Source organism: Struthio camelus, chromosome 16 (genome assembly GCF_040807025.1).
Source record: "Struthio camelus isolate bStrCam1 chromosome 16, bStrCam1.hap1, whole genome shotgun sequence".
Taxonomy (NCBI): Eukaryota; Metazoa; Chordata; class Aves; order Struthioniformes; family Struthionidae; genus Struthio; species Struthio camelus.
This window is the reverse complement of record NC_090957.1, coordinates 16,863,643-16,884,162: the sequence shown is the minus strand read 5'-3', so window position 1 is coordinate 16,884,162 and position 20,520 is coordinate 16,863,643. Positions and strand designations below refer to the sequence as shown.

Genomic DNA, 20,520 nt, shown 5'->3' with positions numbered 1-20,520 from the left:
TCTCAGTGAGGAGAAAAAGAACAACTCTCTCAATTCAGGAAGCTTAACTAAGGGGGAAAGGTGTGCTCTCTTTAAAGCTGAAGAATGGTCTTTTAGTTTGATTTCTCAAACTGGCTCACCCGGGGTCAGAGAAGCAACAGTGCTGATGCAAGGGCAGGGCAGAGGCAAGCAGGCAGAACGGGGAGATGACCTTCCCTTTTGGGAGTAGCTAGCCGTTACGTCAGTTTTGCTGTCTCACAAAACTATGCCCTGTGGTTATTTTTGGTGCTGAGCTGCCTTACTTTTCTTGGGAGTGAATGAAGGATTAACATAGTGTATTTATGGCTTTTGAAAATTAAGTTTATTGCCGGGGGGGGGTGGGGAACCTAATTCAGCATGTGCTATTAGGTGGAATTGCTTAAGCTGTTAGTGATAGGACAGGTGTGTCCACAATATCCATTTCTGCAATTCATTTAGGGATTAAATTATTTTGTTGCCTTCTCTTAAGATCTCTAAGCTAAAGTCTACTACTACTATACACAGCAAAGTACAGAAATGGAGTTCAAGGAGAGGCTCCACCTTACCTGAACCTAATTCCAAATGACAGTATACTGAACTCAGTGAGGATATTTGTACCCCTATTCAAGCAGAAGACTGCAAGGAGTGCTGTCACCCCTGTGATCTGTCCTGACCAAACTGTTTCTTCCTCTGAAATGTCAGTCTTTCACATTTCTAACATTTTAATATCAAGTAGGTTGGTAAATTCTGGCTTCATTGTACTGAAATATATTAGACTTCAGGGGCCAGCTGCTGCAAGGTTTTTATCAGTATGATTATGAACATACCTGAAATTAAGCATCTAATTGAGTGCTTTGCTATGCTGGGCTTTCTGGAATGCAGAGCATTCGGCAAGTCCGAATACTTGCCATAAATGAAAGCATTTTGGCAAAAAGAAGAAAACTAATGCCACACATACCTTGTATAAGAGCTCTTACCAATATCTATAACTGTGGTAATTTTCATGTTTCCATATTTTGAGCCTTAAGCAGGAGACGGACACAAGAAATCTTACGAAGCCAGCATTTTTCATTTTACAGATAGATTAATTTTATAGTTTCAAAGTTTTAACGTAACCTCAAACATTTATTGGAGAATAAATTTAGGGTCGTAAAGAGGATTGCCTTCGGAAAGAAATTATTTGTTCTTAGAAAATCCCTGGAATGGCTTCCAAATTTAACTACGTTTTAACATGAATTCAAAACCCATCTCAAGTCAGGGTCAGACTCTCCAGAGAACTTTCTCATGATTCCTGTAGCAGTTGATTCACTCCTTACTGCTTTCATTTTGCAGCTTTTAATGGCAAGTTCTCCGAAAAGTCATATACTTCAAAGATTTACAAGATTCTGAGTTACTAAGCTAGAAATTATGCTGGTTCTGCCCAACTTCTGTGCCAGGATGTGGGAATACTTGGCAGTGGATTTGGAATTCCAAGAAAAATAACCTCTTTCCTTTGCATGAGGCACTGCTGACTTGCCAAACTCAAAGAGCAGCGAGGAAGAAAACCGCTGCAGATGAGGAGGCATTAAGTCTCCGGTTTCCCTTTTAAGCAGCTGTGGAGATCATAGCCCTAACAACTGCTGAACATTAATATCTTGTCTGTTTGGTGCAACATTGTGCTAATGATGGGAGAGGGCTGGATGTAACTCTTAACAAAGACAACTTGAAAGGAGAGCATGACATTTCCAAACGATGAACAAACTGCTACTGCCCTTAATAGGAAGCGTAGCCTGTAAAGACTACAGATCCCAGCATGTTTCAGAGACACCTCGAACCCAGCTGCAGCACTGCATGCTGGAACTTGTGGTGCCCTAGGCTGCATCTCCGCAGCGCCAGGGCTGTGACCCACCTCGTAGACCCGTGTGCAGTCAGCCGCCTCGCTAGCTTGGCGTGCCTGTGCTTCATTTGATGGACCACAAGCCTCAGTATTACCTTGGATTTTTTAAATCTGTTTTTGCACACTTTATACGTCTAATGTAGTACTGGCACCACCACGTTTCTAAGAAACAAAATAGTTACTTTGTCTTTCACGTAAAGAAAACCACTACTCTCTGTGTTTACATTTCTAATATGCTTGTGCATAGAGATGATTTGTTTGTAATTAAGGCTGCTTTCTTCAGTCTTTTGAAGTTTATTTCTTCAAGCCAGTTCTTACTATTAAAACTAAATTCTTCCAAGCTACCAATAAAATGTCAACTGTGATTAAAGTCTGACTCCTCATTTTAAGACTTGTCTCCTAACTAATGTGAGGTCACTTTATGAGTCAGTGTTTGAAAGGACCGTTATTCCTGAGAGTGTGGGTAAAGCCTAAACTTCACAGTTGCTTGCTTAAACTGTTTCACTACATCTTAAATCATTTTGCATTGTGTTGAAAGAAATGTGATCTGTACAGTTTGGCACAAAACTCATGATATTTCAGGCACCCCAAATTTAATGTTGGATTTGGATTTCTGGTAGGAAAAGTTTTGCCTCCTACATATTAAAATAGAGGGTGGAGTGGGGATGGGAAGCTGTGCTTGAGGCATAAACTTTCAGCTATGTTCTGTTGAAATAAAACTTGGGAAATGTAAAATCTTGGGGCAGGCACTCTGTCTTTCATACAGTGCCCAACAGAAGTCTGAGCCAAAGTCTGATAGGGCTTTCTGGACACTGAAACTTTTTTTATTTTATTTTTTTACTTTATTACAATACTTAAAAAAGGGGGAGGTGTTAAAGCTGCAAGTGCCAGCCATGAGAAGCTAGGAAATACTATTTTTAAGATTGTCTGTGCAGCCCATGTATTTCTTTTCTTCATAAGAGTTATGACAGTCTTTAATTACATGATCACATTTTCTTTTGTCATCCTCCCTCCCTGATTGCAGCAGTGCACGGTGTGAATATTTGGTGGTAATTAATCAAACTGGAGTAGTGAATAAGTCTTAGCAGAACTCTCCCTCTGACTCTAGCCTATATATGTCAGTCTCAGGTCTCCCCGTCCCTCCTTTTCCTACCCTTCTAATTAACCCGTTTCTGTTCCTCCTCGCTCTGCGTTCACATCGGACCCTTTTTTGTCTCCGTGCTGCCTGGTATCTGTGAAGAATTTTGGAGGCAAAAGGGAGGGTCTGTTTGCGCCCTACCATAGTGTTAAAGATGGAGCAGCTGGGAAGGAAAGACAGTCTTAGGGGAAAATCTTGCGAGCTGTTTCTTCCCGCAATTGGAGCGCGTTCAGAGCAGAGGCAGGAGTTCAGACGATGGAGCTGCTGAACGCTCCACTGACTGTGCTCAAATGGGAGTTATCAGATGTTTATAATGGTATAAAATCCATGAGGAATTTTAACAAATTTCCGGTCGTTTCCCCACTCCCCTCTCTTGCTTTTCAAAGTGGCTGTGATTTTTTGTTAAGCGATAATCGCGCTTCTCTCAGAAATGAGCAGAAATGTATGTGCCGGAACCCATTTTCTACTCTTTTTTCCTCACCGGATTTATACTGTACACGTGTGAGGAGGGACGTGGACCCTCAGGGGCAGGGAACCAGCTCGGTCAGGCCACACGGAGCGCTGCTGTGGCTTGGGGCTGCGTAACTGTTTGGGCGCAGGGGTCGGCGCCGGGGGCCGCGGTCCCCTCCGCTCCCTGCCACGGTGGCACTAGCCGAGCGGGGCGTCGGGCCGGCGTCTGGCTCCTCTCTCGGGCTCCGCTTAGCGGCTTGCGCTTTCATTCCGCAATCTGCTGGTGGAGCCCTAGAGCAAACCAGAACGCTCCAGCTCCTTCAAGCTTGTTCCTGTACGCGGACTCAGCTTCTTTCCGGAGGAGCTGCTGCTGCTGCTGCTGCTCCGGAGTTGTCAGTAACTGCTAGTGGAAACACAGTAATTTACAGTGTTCTTGTTCGTGTCCCGTCTGCGTGGTCCTGTTCAACGCCGCCCAGAGAAACTTCTGCCTGCTGGAGGCACCCCGGCTGCCTCCCTCGCTTCACTGCGGCCGCTTGGTCGATCCGCTCGTTGACGGTAAAAGGAGGATTTGCTTCCTCCCACCCCTTCTCCTCCTCCGCTTGGAGCCTGCAGTGAAATCATAATCTGAAGTAGTACACGACATTCATTTCCAGGATGCAAGGTCGCCCAGTCGCAGAACAGGATTACGAAACGCTGCTCCGTGGGAGGAAAGGGAAAAGCTCGTAGCCGGGCTCCGAGAGCGACGGGAACGGAAAAAGCGAGCGCCGCCCGCAGCGCTCCCGACGCCGGGGGGCCGGTTCCGCGGCGCGGCCGGCGCTTCCCTTTCCGCCCGGGGGGCGGGCGGGCCCCGGCGGCGGCGGCGGGGCGGGGCGGGGCGGGGGGCGGGCGGCCGCGGCGGCGGCGGCTCGCTGATTGCAGGGCGGGCGCTGCCAGTCCGCCGCCGCCGCCTCCCCCGCGCCAGCCGCGTCCCAGCGCCGGAGCCGCACGGCCCAGCAGCGAGCGACCAGCCCGGCCCGGCTCGGCTCGGCCCTCTCCGGCCCCGCCAGCCACCCCCCAATGGAGGAACAGCCTCACCATCACCACCACCACCACCACCACCACTACTACTACTACAGCCACCACCACCACCCGCAGAGCGCCTACCTGCCGCCGCCCGACGGCCGAGCCCAGCCCAAGCCGCCGCTCCGGCACGACCACAAGCACGGCGGCCCGCAGCACCAGGAGGCGCCGAAGCGCAGAGCAGGTCCGGGCGGGGGGCGGGCGGCCGGGCGCCCGTGACCTTCGCGCGGCGGCGGTTCCCCTCCTCCTCCTCCTCCTCCTCCTCCTCGCCGCCGCCTCCCGCGGCCCGGCTGGAAGCTTCTCCGCCGCGCTGGGGCCGCTTCCTGTCCGCCATGTTGGAGCCGGCGCGGCCGAGGCCGCCGCGGGCCCCGCCGCCGCCCGCCGGGCACGTGGGGCCGCGCCCGGGCCCCGCCGGCCGCTGCCCCCGGCCCTGCCGCGGGGGGGGGGGGGGGGGGGACCGGGACGGGGGGGGGGCGCTGGTTAAAAATTGATGAGCGTAAAAATCAATGAGTCAGATAAGGCGGCGGCGGCGCTGCTCGGGCCCGCTGCGGAGCCGGCGGCCGCGGGGGCCTCGCCCGGCCGCTTGGCCCCTCCTGGCATGTTCCCGGCTGCCCGGCGGGCGAAAGCGGAGAAATCCAGAAGTTGCCTCGATCCTCTTTTTTTTTTTTTTTTTTGTTGTTTGTTGTTAAGGTGGGGGGGGTCGGCGGAAGGAGGGGGCCGAGGCCCGGCGGCCGTTGCCTGCGGGGCATAGCCCCGGTTTGGGCAGGTCGGAGGGGAGGACCGGCGCCCTGACTTCACGGCCCCGGCCTGCAGGCAAGGACCGTTTTTGGTCTTTGAACGTTTTGCGGGCTCAAAGCAAATATGAGACTAAAAGAGTAGTCAGAAGGCCATGCACTTTCTTGCCCCCACCCCCCCACCCCACCCTTGAAATCTTCGTTTGCATAATCAGCCGGGAGGTGGGAAGGGACCTGGCTCCTATCAGAAATAGGTTTCATAGTGCCCTGAAACCGCAGTCTGGCCAGGCGCGTAAAGCCATCTGGAGCGGGAGTAGGGAGGGGATTGACCAGGCAGCCGCTCAAATAAGTTATTGGGCAAAAATAACTTGAGTAGTCGCTTCACTGTTTGCAGCGTGCCCGTGGTTTTCATGCTTAAGACTGATGCCCCTTTTCTTTCCAGCTATGAAATGATTTGTGAGGTTGCCAAATACCCCTCACGTGTTCTTTTGGACATCCTTCTCCCCCCCCCAAAAAATATTGGTTGTTGCACCTCTATTTCCGGGCCAGGACCAGCTATGCCAAATGTTGATTTGGAGAAAACTCGGGCAGCCGAGTTGTGAATACTTGAAAATTGGAACTTGAAACTGCTGACACTGACTTACTGAAGTGTTCTTCATTTTAGTCTTTCGCTCCTCATCTGCAGTGGTCTTATGACCGTTCTTACTGTTTTGTGTCGTTGACTAGTGATGTCAGAAGTCCTGAGTCTTACAAGGTCATCTATTACATGTTATTCTTGAGAAGACTTCCTCTGCATGTTACTCCGAAATAATTTTTAGTCCTTGAGTCATCAGAGAGTCCCATCCCATTCGTATCTCTGTGACGAAGTATTTATGGGTAATGTTATTAACAGCTTATTTGGAAGTTATGGTCATTACAGATACTTACATATAGTAAAATCCTTTTTGATCCCTCTCAGCAAACTCCATTGTGGAATTTCTATAAGGATTCCTTGAGCAGTTACATCTGCCAGACATCTGAGACTCCAGGATGTGTGGATAACAATGAATTTTAGTATAGCAGTTGAGTTAAACGACATCAGCAACAACAAAACATTCTTTCTGAAGCTGGAATTTTGCCCGCTCCTGGGTTTGGGGGTTTCTTTGTGCGCTGTGCTGATTTGACACCACTGTAACTGCAAATTAAGCCTTAGGTGGGTCATTTGTTGCAGAAGATGTGAGGCTTTCCACCTTTGCAAAGGAGGACAGAGATGAGTCAGAGGAGAAGCAAGGATCTCTCTCCTTTCCTGTACAAGCCGGTGCAATAGGAGGGAGTCCCCCTTCTCAGCCCATCAGCTGGGAGTGTATTTGCTTAGCTGGGTACAGCACGCTCTTCCTTCTTCTCAGTGGGACTCTGGCTGGAGATAGCCTTGAGAAGGATGAGGTGGTTCAGCCTGGACTGTCCTGGGCTTTCTGCTTCACTTGAGTTCCAGTCTTGAGGTTCTCGTCAGAACCACAAAGACTAGAAACGCACCTGAGAAACAAAAAGGAAAGCTGAGTTTACAGCATGATCTTGTATTTTGAGTTGGGGCCTTCAGCAAATGCCTCACCGCCTGGTTCTCAGTCTCTTGCTGCGTCTCCCCAGGACGCGGTGGAATAGTGAAGTTTCTCAGCAGGCAGGTGGCTAGTTGCCAGTGGTGGTGGAAGGATGCTTGCAGAGGTGCGTTTCTTCCCAGCTTTATCACCTTTTCAAAGCTAAAGAGCACGTGTAGAGAAGTGTTGGTTGCTATTTTGAAATGAAGTGAGGAAATGCTGTCACCCCTCCCCCCCCTCCATTTCCACCTGAACTTGCACATATCCTTTTGGAAAGCTTTTTTACTGGAGATGTTGCTTAGGAGGGAGATGGGAAGGGGGACTGCTGGTGTTGCAGGTCTGTGAGGTGACAGAGATGTTAGAAGTTGGCCCTTGTTCACAATATAGATGCTGAATCTCAGTGAATCATGTAGCAAAGGCAGCAGATCCCTCTGTCCTGTAGCATCTTGGGAATTAATATTTTCCTCTTGTGTGACCTGGAAACACTAGCTGGCTCTCTGACTTGCAAATGGTCTTTAGCACGATATATATATATTTCTGTCCTCTCATATCCTTTTGCTTTGTTTTGTTGTTATCAAATGCGTTAATCAACATGCTGCTGTTATGTCACCCTGTCGTATGAGAAGAGTCAACAGCCGCTGGTGTTTTTCTGCTTAACTCTTCTTACTGTGACTTTCAGTGAGTAAGGATGTGCTTTTATATGTCAGAGGCTAGATGTTTTCCTGTTTTAAAATGTCTGAGGAAACTGGATATGTTTAAGGGTTGATTACAGCTTTTTGCGATCAGAAGTTTAACATTTTAGATTCTAATTCTTGCCTTTTGTTGTTTTTGGCTTTCTTCTAGGCTACGGGGAGCTAAATGGTAATGCAGGAGAAAGAGAAGTATCATTAAAGGGCCTGTGCTCTGATGAAACAACCAACCCAGGATCCAGGGTACCAAATGGCAGCCAGCAACTTGTAGACACTAATGTGACCCCAAAGCAGACTGTTAAGGCCGGTGCTTTGGGGAAAGCCGGAATCAAAACCAAGAACTTCGTTCAGAAAAATAGCATGGACAAAAAGAATGAGAAATCCTACGAAAATAAGCTTAGAGAAAGTCAATCCTCTGACAAGCCGGAGGGAGTATCTATTCCAAATGGCGTGGTAACCAATAATTCTAGTTATATCACTAATGGCTACGTAGGCAAAGGGGCAGATAATGATGGTAGTGGCTCCGAGAGTGGATATACTACGCCTAAAAAACGGAAAGGCAGGCGCAACAGTGCTAAGGGTTGTGAGAACTTGAATCTAGTACAGGACAAAATAATGCAACAGGAGGTTAATACCCCAACCTTAAAACAGGAACTTGAGGGTTTCAAGCCTGATTATAGTGAACAAAAGGGGACCCGAATTGAAAATACTAAGCCTGTTTGGAAATACGAGGCTGGGGCTGGTGGAGCAGGCCGGGGAAAGCCTGGGCTTGGGGATGTACAGCGAAAAAATTCTGATGCCAAACCTGGAATTAGCAGCAAGAAGTTTGATGACCGGCCCAAAGGGAAGCATGCGTCATCAGCTACATCTAAAGAGGATTCATGGACCTTATTTAAACCACCCCCAGTTTTTCCAGTGGACAATAGCAGTGCTAAAATCGTTCCTAAAATAAGTTATGCAAGTAAAGTTAAAGAAAACCTCAACAAAGCAGCTCAAACCCCATCTACGTCTTCGTCGTCGTCTTCGTCATCTGCTGGGGAAACTCAGGCCCAGACATCAAGTCGACTCTCCCAAGTCCCTATGTCTGCTATGAAATCTGTTACTTCGGCTAGCTTTTCAAATGGGCCAATTTTAGCAGGGACTGATGGAAGCCTATATTCTCCAGGGACCCAGCCACTGCTCACAACTGCTGCTAGTACTGTAACATCAACCTCTTCTGAGTCAGTACCCCAGGACATAAGTACAACTTCAACAGCTCTTGAACAAAAGAAATCTAGCCTTTTTATCTACCCTTCAAATATGCAAACTGTGCTTCTGGGTGCAGCACAAGTCGATTTCCCGTCGCAGACAAATCAGCAGAACCTGGGAGATATCTTCCAGAATCAGTGGGGCTTGTCATTCATAAATGAGCCCAGTGCCGGCCCTGAAACTGTCGTGGGGAAATCTGCAGATAATCAGTTAATGGAAGTGACATTTCAAGGGGAATATCCTGCCGCTTTGGTTTCACAGTGTGCTGAAATCATTCCCTCAGGAACTGAACAACCTGTGTTTCCTAAGGCTTATGAGCTGGATAAACGGACTAGCCCTCAAATTCTTAGTGCTATTCTTAAGCCTGGGACTGCTGTTGAGGGTGGTGTCTTAGCTTTGGAGTCGCATCACACAGGTGACCTACAAAAGGCAGACACCGGTAGCCAAGGTGCTTTAGTGTTTCTTTCAAAAGACTATGAAATAGAGAATCCTCTGGCCTCCCCTACGAACAATTTGTTAGCCTCCGCCAAAGAACAGAGGTACCAGAGAGGCCTAGAAAGGAAAGATAGCTGGGGTTCTTTTGACCTGAGGGCTGCTATTATATATCACACTAAAGGTAATGGTTTAACTTGCTTCCTAAGGGAATTCTCTTCATTGTGGGTTTCTTTTTTTTAATGCACTATTGTGACGTGTTATATTGCTTACGGCAATTATGATCGTTTTAAAAACGGGCTTTTTGCTTCCATATCTTTCATGGCAATAGCAGTTTGAGAAAGTTACTCAAACAGACGTTTAATTTATGTTAAAAGATGCTCCTTGCCCTATTCCTGTGGGCAAAAAATAAGTATTATTGGTAAGGATAATGCTTAGCTGGAGTGTTTCTTTTTAATTTTAGTTCCTATGGAACAGGCAGGTCTTCCTAAGCTTCTTGGCATTGAAAGGAGTTAAACGCACAGGTTTACTTGGTCTGTTCTAGCTTTACCAAGCTGTTTTTATTCTGTCACTGAAAGGGCTTCTTAGTTTGTGCTCGCACCTCTACCTCTGCAATATTGCTGCTTCTCCCCTTAGCAGATAAGGCCATGAAAGCAGGGTACCTAGTTTAAAGGAAGAAAAAAAAAATACTCCTGTGTTTCTCTCTGGCTTTTCGTGATGTGATTTTTTTTTTTTTTTTAACCTCCCTGAGTTTTTCCTCATCTTTCTAAAATATTATGGCAGCAGTGAGGCAAATCTTTGCTTATCAACTCTTCACCAAGCTGCAGATTGAATTCTCTCATACCCTTTGTAGACCAAATCTTTCAGATGGATTTTATTGCCATGTCTGTTTTTATGGAGTTCTTTGTAGTTGCCTCTCCCCCTCCCCTTTTTTTTCCTTCTTTTTCTTTTTTGAGCCTGAGATGACTTAAACACGATACAGACATCTACAACCGGGAACCAAGAGATAAAGTCTGTAGAACTGTTTGCTTTTCCCCTTTCCTGCTAGGTCGTGGTCACAGAGACTCTGAGGTCTGGTGGCGGTTCTTGGTTTTGGGTCCCAGCTCTGCGGTAACAGGAACTCTGCTCTGTGTTGCTCTTTGGCATTGTGTTAACTTATCTCCTTCTGACAAACTCATGGGCAGTTCCTTTTTTATTCTTTTTTTCCTTCCCTCTCCCTGCATCCCTCTACCCTGAGAGAAAAAGGTGATCATCCTTTTTTTTTATTATTACTGTTCATCGTACGTATGTGGACATCTTATTCATTTCTCCTTTTGAGAGAGGTTGGCGCTGATAGCTGTGCAGAGAGGTTAGTATTTGATGGCTTTAGGAAAACCTGCTGTGTTTTGACCCATTGCAAAGTTCTTAAATTACCCATCCAAAGCCTTCGTACAAAGTGCAAAAATATAGATGGCTTCCTTCAGAACTGGTAAGCCCATGCATTTAAAAATGATTAAAAGATATTTTTCCAGGTCATCACACTCTTAAGGTGTCAACATCTTTAAGCTCTGGTATCTTCCTTGAGAAGAACAACGTTCATTAGTTCCCTGACCCCTTGCTCAATATATTCCAGTATTAAAGCAAGCTTTTCATTCTTATTTCTTGCATCCACCTGCATCCTGCATTTCATTTTCTCTCCAGAGAACGGGAATACTGGAAAGCCCAGCACGATGTAGGAGGGAGAGTCCCAGACAGTCCTCCTCTTACAGTTTTTCCGAACGCTTAGGCTTGGCTTTCTTATTTTGTTTTTGTCAACCTGGACTTTCTGGTACAAAAGCAACTTTGTAGCCAGCTCTCCCCTTGTCACTTGCTGTGTAAAAGACAGACCCCAGTAAAACAATAGTAACAACAGGAAAGTAAGGAACACTCCCTTCCCATGTTCTGTTAAGGAGGTGTTAACTTCAAAGGCTGGCTGACTTTAGTCCTTTTAAACACAGGAGTTAATTGCATTCAGTGCAAGAATGGACGCTTAATGCACACCTTAAAATAACCGCTTTTGGCTGTGCCCTCACTTCAGCTTCTGCAGGAGAGCATGCCGTGCTCTCGCCTGGGCTCTTGCTTTGAGCAGCCGGAGCAAGCAGGCGGTTCCTGCCCCTCCTTCCTCTGCGCCTCTACTTCTCAGGCTGCTTCTCTGCCCGTTTCAGGTGTCATTCGGGCGTTGGTGTAAAGGATAATGGATTTTTTCTGATCAGTGTTGTGCCGTTAATGTGGTGGTCAGGGTGCCGCACGCAGCTTGAGGCTGTGTCTCCACTGTAGTCTTTGGGTACTGTTGTTGGTTTACAAAGTGCAGATCAGTCTAGGTTTTACTACGGCTTCTGGGGTGATGCTGGACGTTGCATTTCTGTATTCGTTGAAGTCCATCGGGGTGAGCTAAGGGGAGTGATATTGGGAGGGATGGTGGCTCCCTCTGCCCCGTGTCCCCGCGATCCTGCAGCTGGAGCTGGGCAGGTGAGTTCCTGTGTCACAACATATTCAAAAGCGTTTAGCAGACAAAGCTGCCAGCGTGCAGTTTGCAGGACAGCAAAGTAGTAGGTCAAGCCCACCCTGTTCTCTCCATTTCCCTTGAGTTGTTTTCCCGAGTTCCTAGTAAGTAGCCACCAGCCCCTCTGAAGCAGGGACGAAATGTCTTTACCTATTTATTTTTCACAACTACCTTCCCCCCCTCCCTGCTGGGGGGAGCATGCGAGCGTGCCTGACAATGTTAGGGTGTCCCAGGCAGTTGGATCCTCAGTTTGTTTGGTTTTGATTTCGAGAGGAAGGTGAACTTCTCCCCCTTCAAATTGATCTGTTTGTTGTTGAGCAGAACAAAGTATCGATGATTTGATCTTCAAATCTGCCCTGCCTCTGAGGTTATGGACGTGAAAAGAAGTGATGGTGGGGAAAGGCCGGGGTGAGCTTAGAGCGCTGTCGTGGGTCTGTGGCACCCGCTCTGGTGCGCTCTTTTACCCTGAACTAAATACAAGGTAATTCAGTGCAAGTTACCCATAGTGAAAGAAAGAAGCTCTTTGTATTTACAGTGAGGAATGGGTTTCGGCGTGAACGGTTGCAGTGCTTTGGCCTGTCTGCTGCGAGCTTGCGCTCTCGCTTGCACTGTTTGTGCCTGTAGCTGTGATGCGTTGCTGTGGATCCTCACCCGTGGTTTGTCAGTAGGGTAGGGGAATGTCTCAAGCTGTTGACTTAGTAGCTTTGTTCCGGCAAACCACAGCTTTCCTGTACATGTTTTGTCCAGTGACTATAAAGGGCATTTTAAAACACAATTGTTTCGTGGCTTCGCTTGTGAAAGGATGGATGGATGGGTGGAGAAGGTAAGGCGAAGGGTGGGTTGGATCTGAAATATAGGCCTCCTACTTAAACCACCAGAGCAGCGTGCGCTGCTGGCAAGGCCGTGCTGGAGTCCAAGCCTGGGTGGCTGTGGAGTGCAATGAGTTCCTGGGGGAGGAAGCTGTGCTTATTTGCATGCAGCCAGGTTGCTCTTTCCCCAGATGTCTGGGCACCAGGCCGGCTGGTGAGGCTGATAATGCACTCTTGTGCTCTTCTCTTTGATGCTTTGCCTGTTGGTTTCATGTATGCTTGTGTTCCATGCCTGCCTTCTATTTTTTTAAGGACAGAGACCACCATGAGCATCTGATCTGCTTGACTGTATGCCATGATCCTTCAGTCTTCATTGACAGTGCTGCAGCTCAGTGTTTGCGACAGCTCTTTGAAACACTCGCTGGTGACATATCTGATGTAGTTAAGCATTGATGGGCCTACTGTTTATTTGGTTGGAGACAGGACCATTAGCTTTATATGGGAGAGTGGAATGAAGAGGAAGGGATGACGCCCTAGCTTAGGGACAGTACTCCCCTCTAGGGCAGAATCGAACCTCTGCCTCCGCGTGGTGTTGCTGCAAACCTCCTCTCTTTGAGGTGAAACTGGGCCTTACAAAAGAGGAGGCTGGATATATTTCAGCTGTATTTCTGTTGAAATTGGTATCTTCTCGTTGCTTTAGTACTCCTTTTGAAGACAGTTGGAGGAAACGTTTCATGCTGGAATTGTCGTGCTTTGCAGAATTTCATTGTGTTCAGACAGTTGCAGCCTTCCAGGCCAAAGGTGTCTGCGCTTTACAGCGGGCTCTATATGGTACATCTTGTGATGGAAAGCTCTGTAGCGTGCTTGTCCCTAGCTAAAAGGAGAATAATTGAGGTCTCCTACTCCTGTTGCATAGTAGCAAAGACCGCATAGGTGGAGGAGAGAGAAAATTGTGGTTGTTTTCCTGTTCTTTCTTGCCCCTAAGTTTCTGCCAGCGCTGCTGCTTTGTTCCTTCTCAGCTTCTCAGTTGCGCCAGCATCTCTGTTCGCATGAAGAAGCAGAAGAGCAGCATGGAAAATAGAGCAAGGCAGCGTGGGCCAGCCAGGAGTGGCGTTCACTGCAATGGTGAACTGGGTCAGAAGAAATAGCAGAGCTGTGAATTCAGCAATTTTTGTCCTTTACATCAGGAGGGGGGGGGGAAAAAAAAAGCCTTAGTTTCGTCTCTCTTGGTGGGAGGAGTTTAGATCTCAGTCTGTCGCTTCTGGGTCTGTGGGGCCTGGGCTGTGGGGCAAAAAGCTGATTTAATTCTTTGAGTCCTGTTTTTCCCATTTGTCAGGAACTACTGTCCAGCAGTAGAATGATGAGTCTCCCCAGTATTTAATTTTTAATCTCTGTTTTGTTTTCTAGGCAATCCCCAAACTTAATTATTCTGTCCTGCAGATAGACAGAGAAATCAAATGAGGATGGTTCCTCTTCATTTCTGTAGCCCTTCACTTTAAGGAGGATTGTCAGTTTCTGTATTAGATTTAAAAGAATAAAGAACTGACACCGTGGCACAGCGCAGGGACTTTTGTTTTCCGGGGCAGCCTCTCTAGCAAGGGAAATTTTATATAAAAAGTGTCTGCCATAACAAATTACCATATGCAGACTTTTCCCCTCCACGGTTATGTACCAATCCCCCCGTAAAGTTTATTGACCTATGAGCAATCTCACCGCAGTTCACCAGAAGGCACGTGTTAGTCTGTTCCTCGCATCAAAGCCAGGCACCGTGGACCCTCTCTGTTCCAATGATATTCCCAAGAAAAAGCGGCTCTCTTACCTGGAGCCCGTTAGGTGGATATTGCAGGAGTTGTCTTTTCCAGGCACCTGGAAGCTGATGGAAACGTTAGCCTTTGGCCGTTCCTACGCCTGCTGGAGCAAAGCCCACCCTTGGGGAACATCGAGCCGGAGGGCTGTGGAGAGCCACCCTAATCGCAAACTCCTGGAATAAGTGAGGTTGGAAGGGGTTGGAGGTTATCTAGTCCAGCCGCCCGCTCGAAGCGGGGCTGACTTAGAAGCTCGATTGTGAGAGGGTTTGTTGATAGCACTTTCTCCAGCTAGGTTAGAGGCTGCTGTGGAAAAAATGCATCATTTCCCTGGCCGTGTCTTGGGAGTGAGGGCCCTTGTCTGTTTTTTCAGGTATTGGCCGCCTTCTGTTTTGGAAAGTGGCAATACTGCTTTCTAGGTCTGCATCTGAGAGGGAGGTGGACTCGGACTACGTTGAGATGCCTCTTTGTAGTAGTCTCTTGCGGAGTTGCTTCCGTCTCTAGGTGTATTGAGAGGCTATTCCCAACACAGTTAAGGTTCCCCAATGAAAGTGCAGAGTATTCGTGCTGTTATCACGACACAAAAATGGCAGACGTTGTACAATTTTGTCAGGGCCTCTCTTACAAAAGGCTTGAACGTGCAGAGGCGACCGGTAACGTTTATTTGTGAGCAATTTCCTGCCCTAGGGAGCTTGAGATTGTAGCAGGCAAAACGCAGGTGAAGGGTTAGAGAAGGGGTGCGAACACGCAAGCGGGTGATGAAGGTGACACTTGGCACGCATCATGCTGCGGCCGTGAGCTTTGTAGGGGCTTATTTCTTCATCTTTTCCCATGCCAGTAAGTTTACTCATCGCCTTGTTTTGTTCTTTACCACGCGCGTTCATGTTGCTTAATAATCTCTGGCCGTTCTTTGTTCCTGGCCCCACCAAGGTCCCGTCTGCCTCCTTTCTGGCACAAGGGAGGCTATAAAGATCGTTCTTGCAGCTTGTGCTCCTACTAACTGCTCTTTTTCCGTAACGTTGTACTCCGTCCCCAAAATGAAGAGACAATTAGCGTCTTTGTAAATATTCTAGCTCGTGCGATAGCAACTTGGTAGTGGGTAAAAATATATTTGTTTTGAATGGGTCTCTAAAGATATATTGTGACTTAGGTTTTTGGATATTTTAAAGAAAATAGCCTTCTGTTATTTCTTAAATTAACGTGTGAAGAGAAAGTTAAAATATCTTATTTCTTGAGTAAACAAAAGCGTGTGCTCTTTCAGTGGGAGTTGGGGAGGGGGGCTGTTTCTTTGTTTGCTTTGCACCGTAAGCGTGTCTTGGAGACAACTGGGGAAAGAGCTGCAAGTCGGGCAGGCAGCCGGATGTCTGCCGGGAGCGGCGCACCTTGTTCTCTGGTGATAAGTTGGCAGTAGTTGCGCAGTGATCTTAGCGGAGCAATCGTTGCATGGTGCGCTTCAGCAGATAACATGCTGCGAACCCCGAGAAACTCACTTTGTCCAGCGGTTTTAATTTCACGCACGCTAAGTATCGGCTCATAAAAGACCTCTCTTCAGGCTACCTGGTGAGGCTGTAACGCCTGCTTGCAAAGCAGCGTTAGGGTAAACCTGAAGTTAAATAGGGATTTGCAAGAATAGAGAGTGGCAGTGACATTTCTAATGCTCGGTTTGGTCATCTGACTTTTTGGACCACATTATAGCTGTCTCTCTGCCTCTTATCGCTGGATCGTTCAAGTCAAATTCATGCGACCCTGTCAGCTTCATTTGGGTTGCGCTGCTGTGCTGAATGAAATTGGCTTTGTCTGAAAACCGTAGCCTGACTGTAGTAGCATGGTGCCACGCTCTGAAAATGAAAGCGTGTTTTGAGTTGTCTCTAACTGCAGCGTAAATCTGCCTAATAACAACAGTCTTTTCCTTTTGCCTCCACAGAAATGGAATCGGTTTGGAATTTGCAGAAGCAAGGTAAGGATCTCTGAAAAAAAGACGCCCGGTTGCTCTGCCCTGCTCTGTCTGTTGGGACTGTGCTGTGGGTGTTGAGAGCTGAACGGTGAATAATGTCAGAGTCCGGAGCTGCTCGAGTTCGGTTCTTCAGTGCTAGCCGTTTGTATTTGCCTGGGACCTAATTTGGGTTTATCTGCGCTCCACATCTTTGAAAATCGGGACAGTGAGCTTTGTAATGCTGGAGGTTTCAGAGGGAAGCAAAATGCCTAAAAGAAAGAGAATTCCAAACAGGATGTCAAATTAGATGTAAGTGGTGCTGCATAGGTGTATTTAGGAACAATCATTGTGTTATATTTCTGGTGTTGGCTTCCGCACCCAAAAATAAGTTTTAAATTCTGATGTATCTCCTGATTTCATCTGTAAACGTGTTATGTAGCTTGTGGGAAGAGCGCTGAGCGGAGCCTCTTGCGCTTTTTGCAGCGTTATTGCACGCGTGCAGCGTGGGGAGCAAACGCCGCCCTGCACAGAGTGGCTTAGGGCTCTCGCCTACGTTTGCGGGAGGTAGTGCCGCTGGGAGCGCGGGGACCGCCGCGCAGCCTCCGCTGCGTGCAGGAGGCAGATCAGCGACATGTCAGAGCAAGGAGGAAACTGCCTTTTAAATCGTGGCTCTTTACTGAGGGGAAAAAGGCAAAGTTTGTTAACAGTTAGCTGAGCGTCTTGCAGATCTGTTGCGAATATCTTCGGCCACAGGTTCTGAAAGTAGCTTGTGGGAAACTTAGGTTTCTGCTTTCTTTCCAGATCCCAAAAGGATAATCACTTACGATGAAGCCATGGATCGCCCGGATCAATGAAGGTAGCAAGACAAGACTGCCTGTTATAACCTTTTTGCAGCATTTGTGCTGTTCGTGGGGGACAAAAGGCTTTTATGCTCCTTCTAAATCTTCAGTGCAGCAGAGGAACCATAACTAGAATCACAGGATAATATATTCAAATATATATATAGTTATTTAAAAATGGTGACTGAAAGTAATTAGACTTCTTAAGAAATCTGAAAATTTATTTCAACGAGACTACACACGTGATTATTTAATCTCCGGTACTGAATAGATTTTTTTTTCTTTTGGTTTTTGTTTTGTTTTTTTTTTTTTGTTTAAAGAGTGAATGCAAGTGATTAACGAATACAGACTCAATTTACAAGCCCAGTTCTAAAGTTCCTGCTGTCGTCTGCGTGGGCAACAGCGACCCACTGGAGAGGCATTTCCACTTGACAAGGTTTCTGTTTCTTGTTCTGTGACTGTAGTGATACACTAATCATAGGGAAATCAGGATGATTCGCCATCCTTCATCTCCCCTTTCCCTTCCACCTCCCCCTTTTGTTTGTTTTTTTTTCTGTTTTGTTTTACATTGAATGCTGGAGAAACACCTTGAAGTTTGCAGAGTTTCCCCCCCGCCCTGAGAATTATAATCTGCATGTTTTGCCAGGAGTAAAGCAGCCAATCATATGCTGGGAAAATTTTCATAAAGCATCATTCTTCTGGGGGAAAGATTGTAATACTGCAGTTCTAGGATGCACAGTGAAGTCTCACGGTTGACATGGCTCCGGTTACACGTTGGACTATTACAACTGAAGAGCTCTTTCATTTTAAAAGACAACATTCAAAAATAAGCAATTGGTTTAGGCATCTTATATGGGAAAAAAAAAAACAAAAAACACTGTTCCCACAGCTTAATGCCATTGTATTACTGGGAGCAAAAAAAAAAAAAAAAAAACTCCTGCTTTCAACTGTAGGTGCTTCATATTTGCTCTGTCTGTCTCCTAACACTAAATGTCCTGGATTTTTTCCCATTTTCATTGAAAAACTCAAGAGAATTTGAGGTATGCTAACTTTCACCCTTCTTGATTATTTTTTTCTCTTAAAAAATTGGAAAAAAAAGGAAAAAAAAAAGGAAAAATGGGAATTTGAATCCTGTTTAATTTATCCATAGAAGACTGATGGCTGGGGTTTCTCGCACGTGCCCATTGGAAATGCTCTTTTATATTTTATTGCAGTCTGTGTGTTTCTGGGCTCTGCTTCTAATTATCTCTTAATAAAAATATATTTTATTACTACAAGAGCAAAATGGGGGTCTTAGGAATGAAAATAATAATTAAAAAAAAAATCGGAACAAAAGGAAAGCTTTCCAGCGATGGTAGAGAAGACTGAAAAGAGTGCAGGCTCCAGCTGTGTAACCCGTTGTGTCCCACTGCAGCTTGTGTAGCATGTTGAAATCATATTGACGTTGGATAGTTTTTTTGGGGTTTTTGTTTTGTTGTTTTAAAGGTGCAGAGTTCCAGGGGTCCAATGTAAGACCGAGCAATGAATCTTGAATGAAACAAAAATGGGTTTTCTGGCCTATTTAAACTCCATGCATACCCAGTGCTCAAAAAGGTCCGTGGGTGTTTGTGGCTGAATACAGGCTAACACGTGTCTGGGCATCGAGGTCAGCGGCAGCTGGGATACCCTAAAATTAGACTGGATCCTATGGGGCATTACAGGAAGCAGATAAGCCCAAAACTTTTGCCTACCCCTTATGCTTATGTATCCACTCTTTTGTTAAGTAGGAGTTTGTAGCATGCATTTTTTAATTGTTTTTATTCTTTTAGTAAGCTTGTTCCTGAATGAAGCTCTTGAGTTCATGGTGGGACAAAGAAACTTAATTCTGTACCTTTTTATAAGATTGCTAGCTTTCTGCACTGCTTAGTTTTAAAAGTTTGGGTATGGATTGCCTACTCCACTTTATGTACAAAATACTATGTGTGTGTGTATATATATATATACACATGTATTTATATACACACATATATATAGTAATAATTTATTGTATCAGTCCAGGTTCAGAAATTTGTGGTTGGCCGGTCACAAATAGTTCTGTTTCACCTATAAACTGTATCACCTTTACAGGTGTGTGTAACTTTCAAATGTATAACATGTTTACAGACGTGTCCTACATCTAGTCCTCCTATGCTCCTATTTTTAATTCTTTTGAGTCTCCCAACTGCTTGCCAAAAGTTGGAATCGCCTCCCGCTCTCCTGCGAACGAGGGCTGAGGCGTTCTTGAGTTTTAAAGTGTTGAACAAACTGGACAACGGAACTGAAACGCTTAAGATGGAAGAAATGGTTTTTTTTTTTTTTAATTTTAGAAAAGGAAAAAAAAATGTTGAAGGCTGATAGCAAAGTTTCCAGTTTGTTTTACTGGCTTTAAGGCTCTGCTATGTATTTGTTTGCCTTGTGTAGTCACTTGTCGCCTTAAGGGCTGGGTTCCATTAAAAAAAAAAAAAAAAAAAAAAAAGACAAAAACGAAACCTGTTTTGCTTACGTGGGGTGTGAAGTGTCCTGGGAGCCCGGCCCCAGGCTCTGCTTTGGGGCTGGCGCGGTACCGAAGCCGAGCAGCAATAACCCTGCCGCCGAACCCGACCCTTCGCGTTGAGACGCGCCGCCTGCCTCGTGCCGAGTTTTGCCGGGCGCTCCCCTCGTCTCCCAGATAGCGGCAGAAGCTCCGAAAGACCCGCGAGTCCGGGCGCGGGTCGGCTCGTTTTCCCCGCGCTCGTCCCTCCTGCTCCGTCGCGGCGCCGACGCGGAAACGCCGTCGGCGCTTTCCCCGCCGCGCTTGCGAGCCTCCCCTCTTGGCGTAACCGCCGTCCGCTCGCGCCGGGCCGCCGGAGCCCCCCTTTCTGGCTAGCCTGTTGCCGTGGGGTGAAGCCCCTGGGCAGCCGACCCCTGCCCCGCTCTGCGGTCCCCCCGCCTCCTCACGCGGTTCTTTACTGAGCACTTATTAAAAGTATCTTAAGATTTGATCTGTTTTCCGATTATTTTTGTGTAAACGTATGAAAAAAAGAAAAACTGAAATTGAGCTGTGACTAATTTAGCACATTTAAATACTGCTAAGGTGTTACGGATAAGTCTCCTGTGTTTTGGGTTTTTTTTTTGGGGGGGGGGGGGGTGTTGTTGTTGTTTTGTTTGACTCAGAGTATTAGTACTGTAGCCTAAACCAAATACAGCCCGGAAAGGGGTGCAGCGGCCTTCCCCACTGGGTGCGAAGCGGAGGCGCCTGGGTGCGTGCGCGGGGGCGAGCGGCTGGGCGCCGGGGGGCCGCGAGCCCTTCCTTAGCGTAAGGAGAGTGAGCGCGTATTTATTTGTGCCATTGTTTTCATTACACTGAGTACAGCGAGTTTAAAAACAAGAAACCCTTAATTACGTGTCGTATTGGAAAGTGG

General features: G+C 46.9%; 1 protein-coding gene across 3 annotated transcripts in view; it reads left to right on the top strand.

The window, feature by feature from the left end:
- Window positions 1–19,437, top strand: part of NUFIP2 (nuclear FMR1 interacting protein 2) — a 40,018-nt gene extending 20,581 nt beyond the window's left edge. The window contains exons 1-5 of one of the 3 annotated variants that reach the window (XM_068909551.1): window positions 4,353–4,704; window positions 7,669–9,378; window positions 16,254–16,286; window positions 17,064–17,118; window positions 17,422–18,016. In XM_068909551.1, the coding sequence (XP_068765652.1) occupies window positions 4,518–4,704; window positions 7,669–9,378; window positions 16,254–16,286; window positions 17,064–17,116 (1,983 nt within the window). In that variant the 5' untranslated portion in view covers window positions 4,353–4,517 and the 3' untranslated portion in view covers window positions 17,117–17,118; window positions 17,422–18,016. Of the gene's footprint in view, window positions 1–4,345; window positions 4,705–7,668; window positions 9,379–16,253; window positions 16,287–17,063 lie in introns of those variants that run through there. The other 2 variants (XM_068909550.1, XM_068909552.1) reach the window with 2 other exon arrangements.
- Window positions 19,438–20,520: the final 1,083 nt, after the last annotated feature.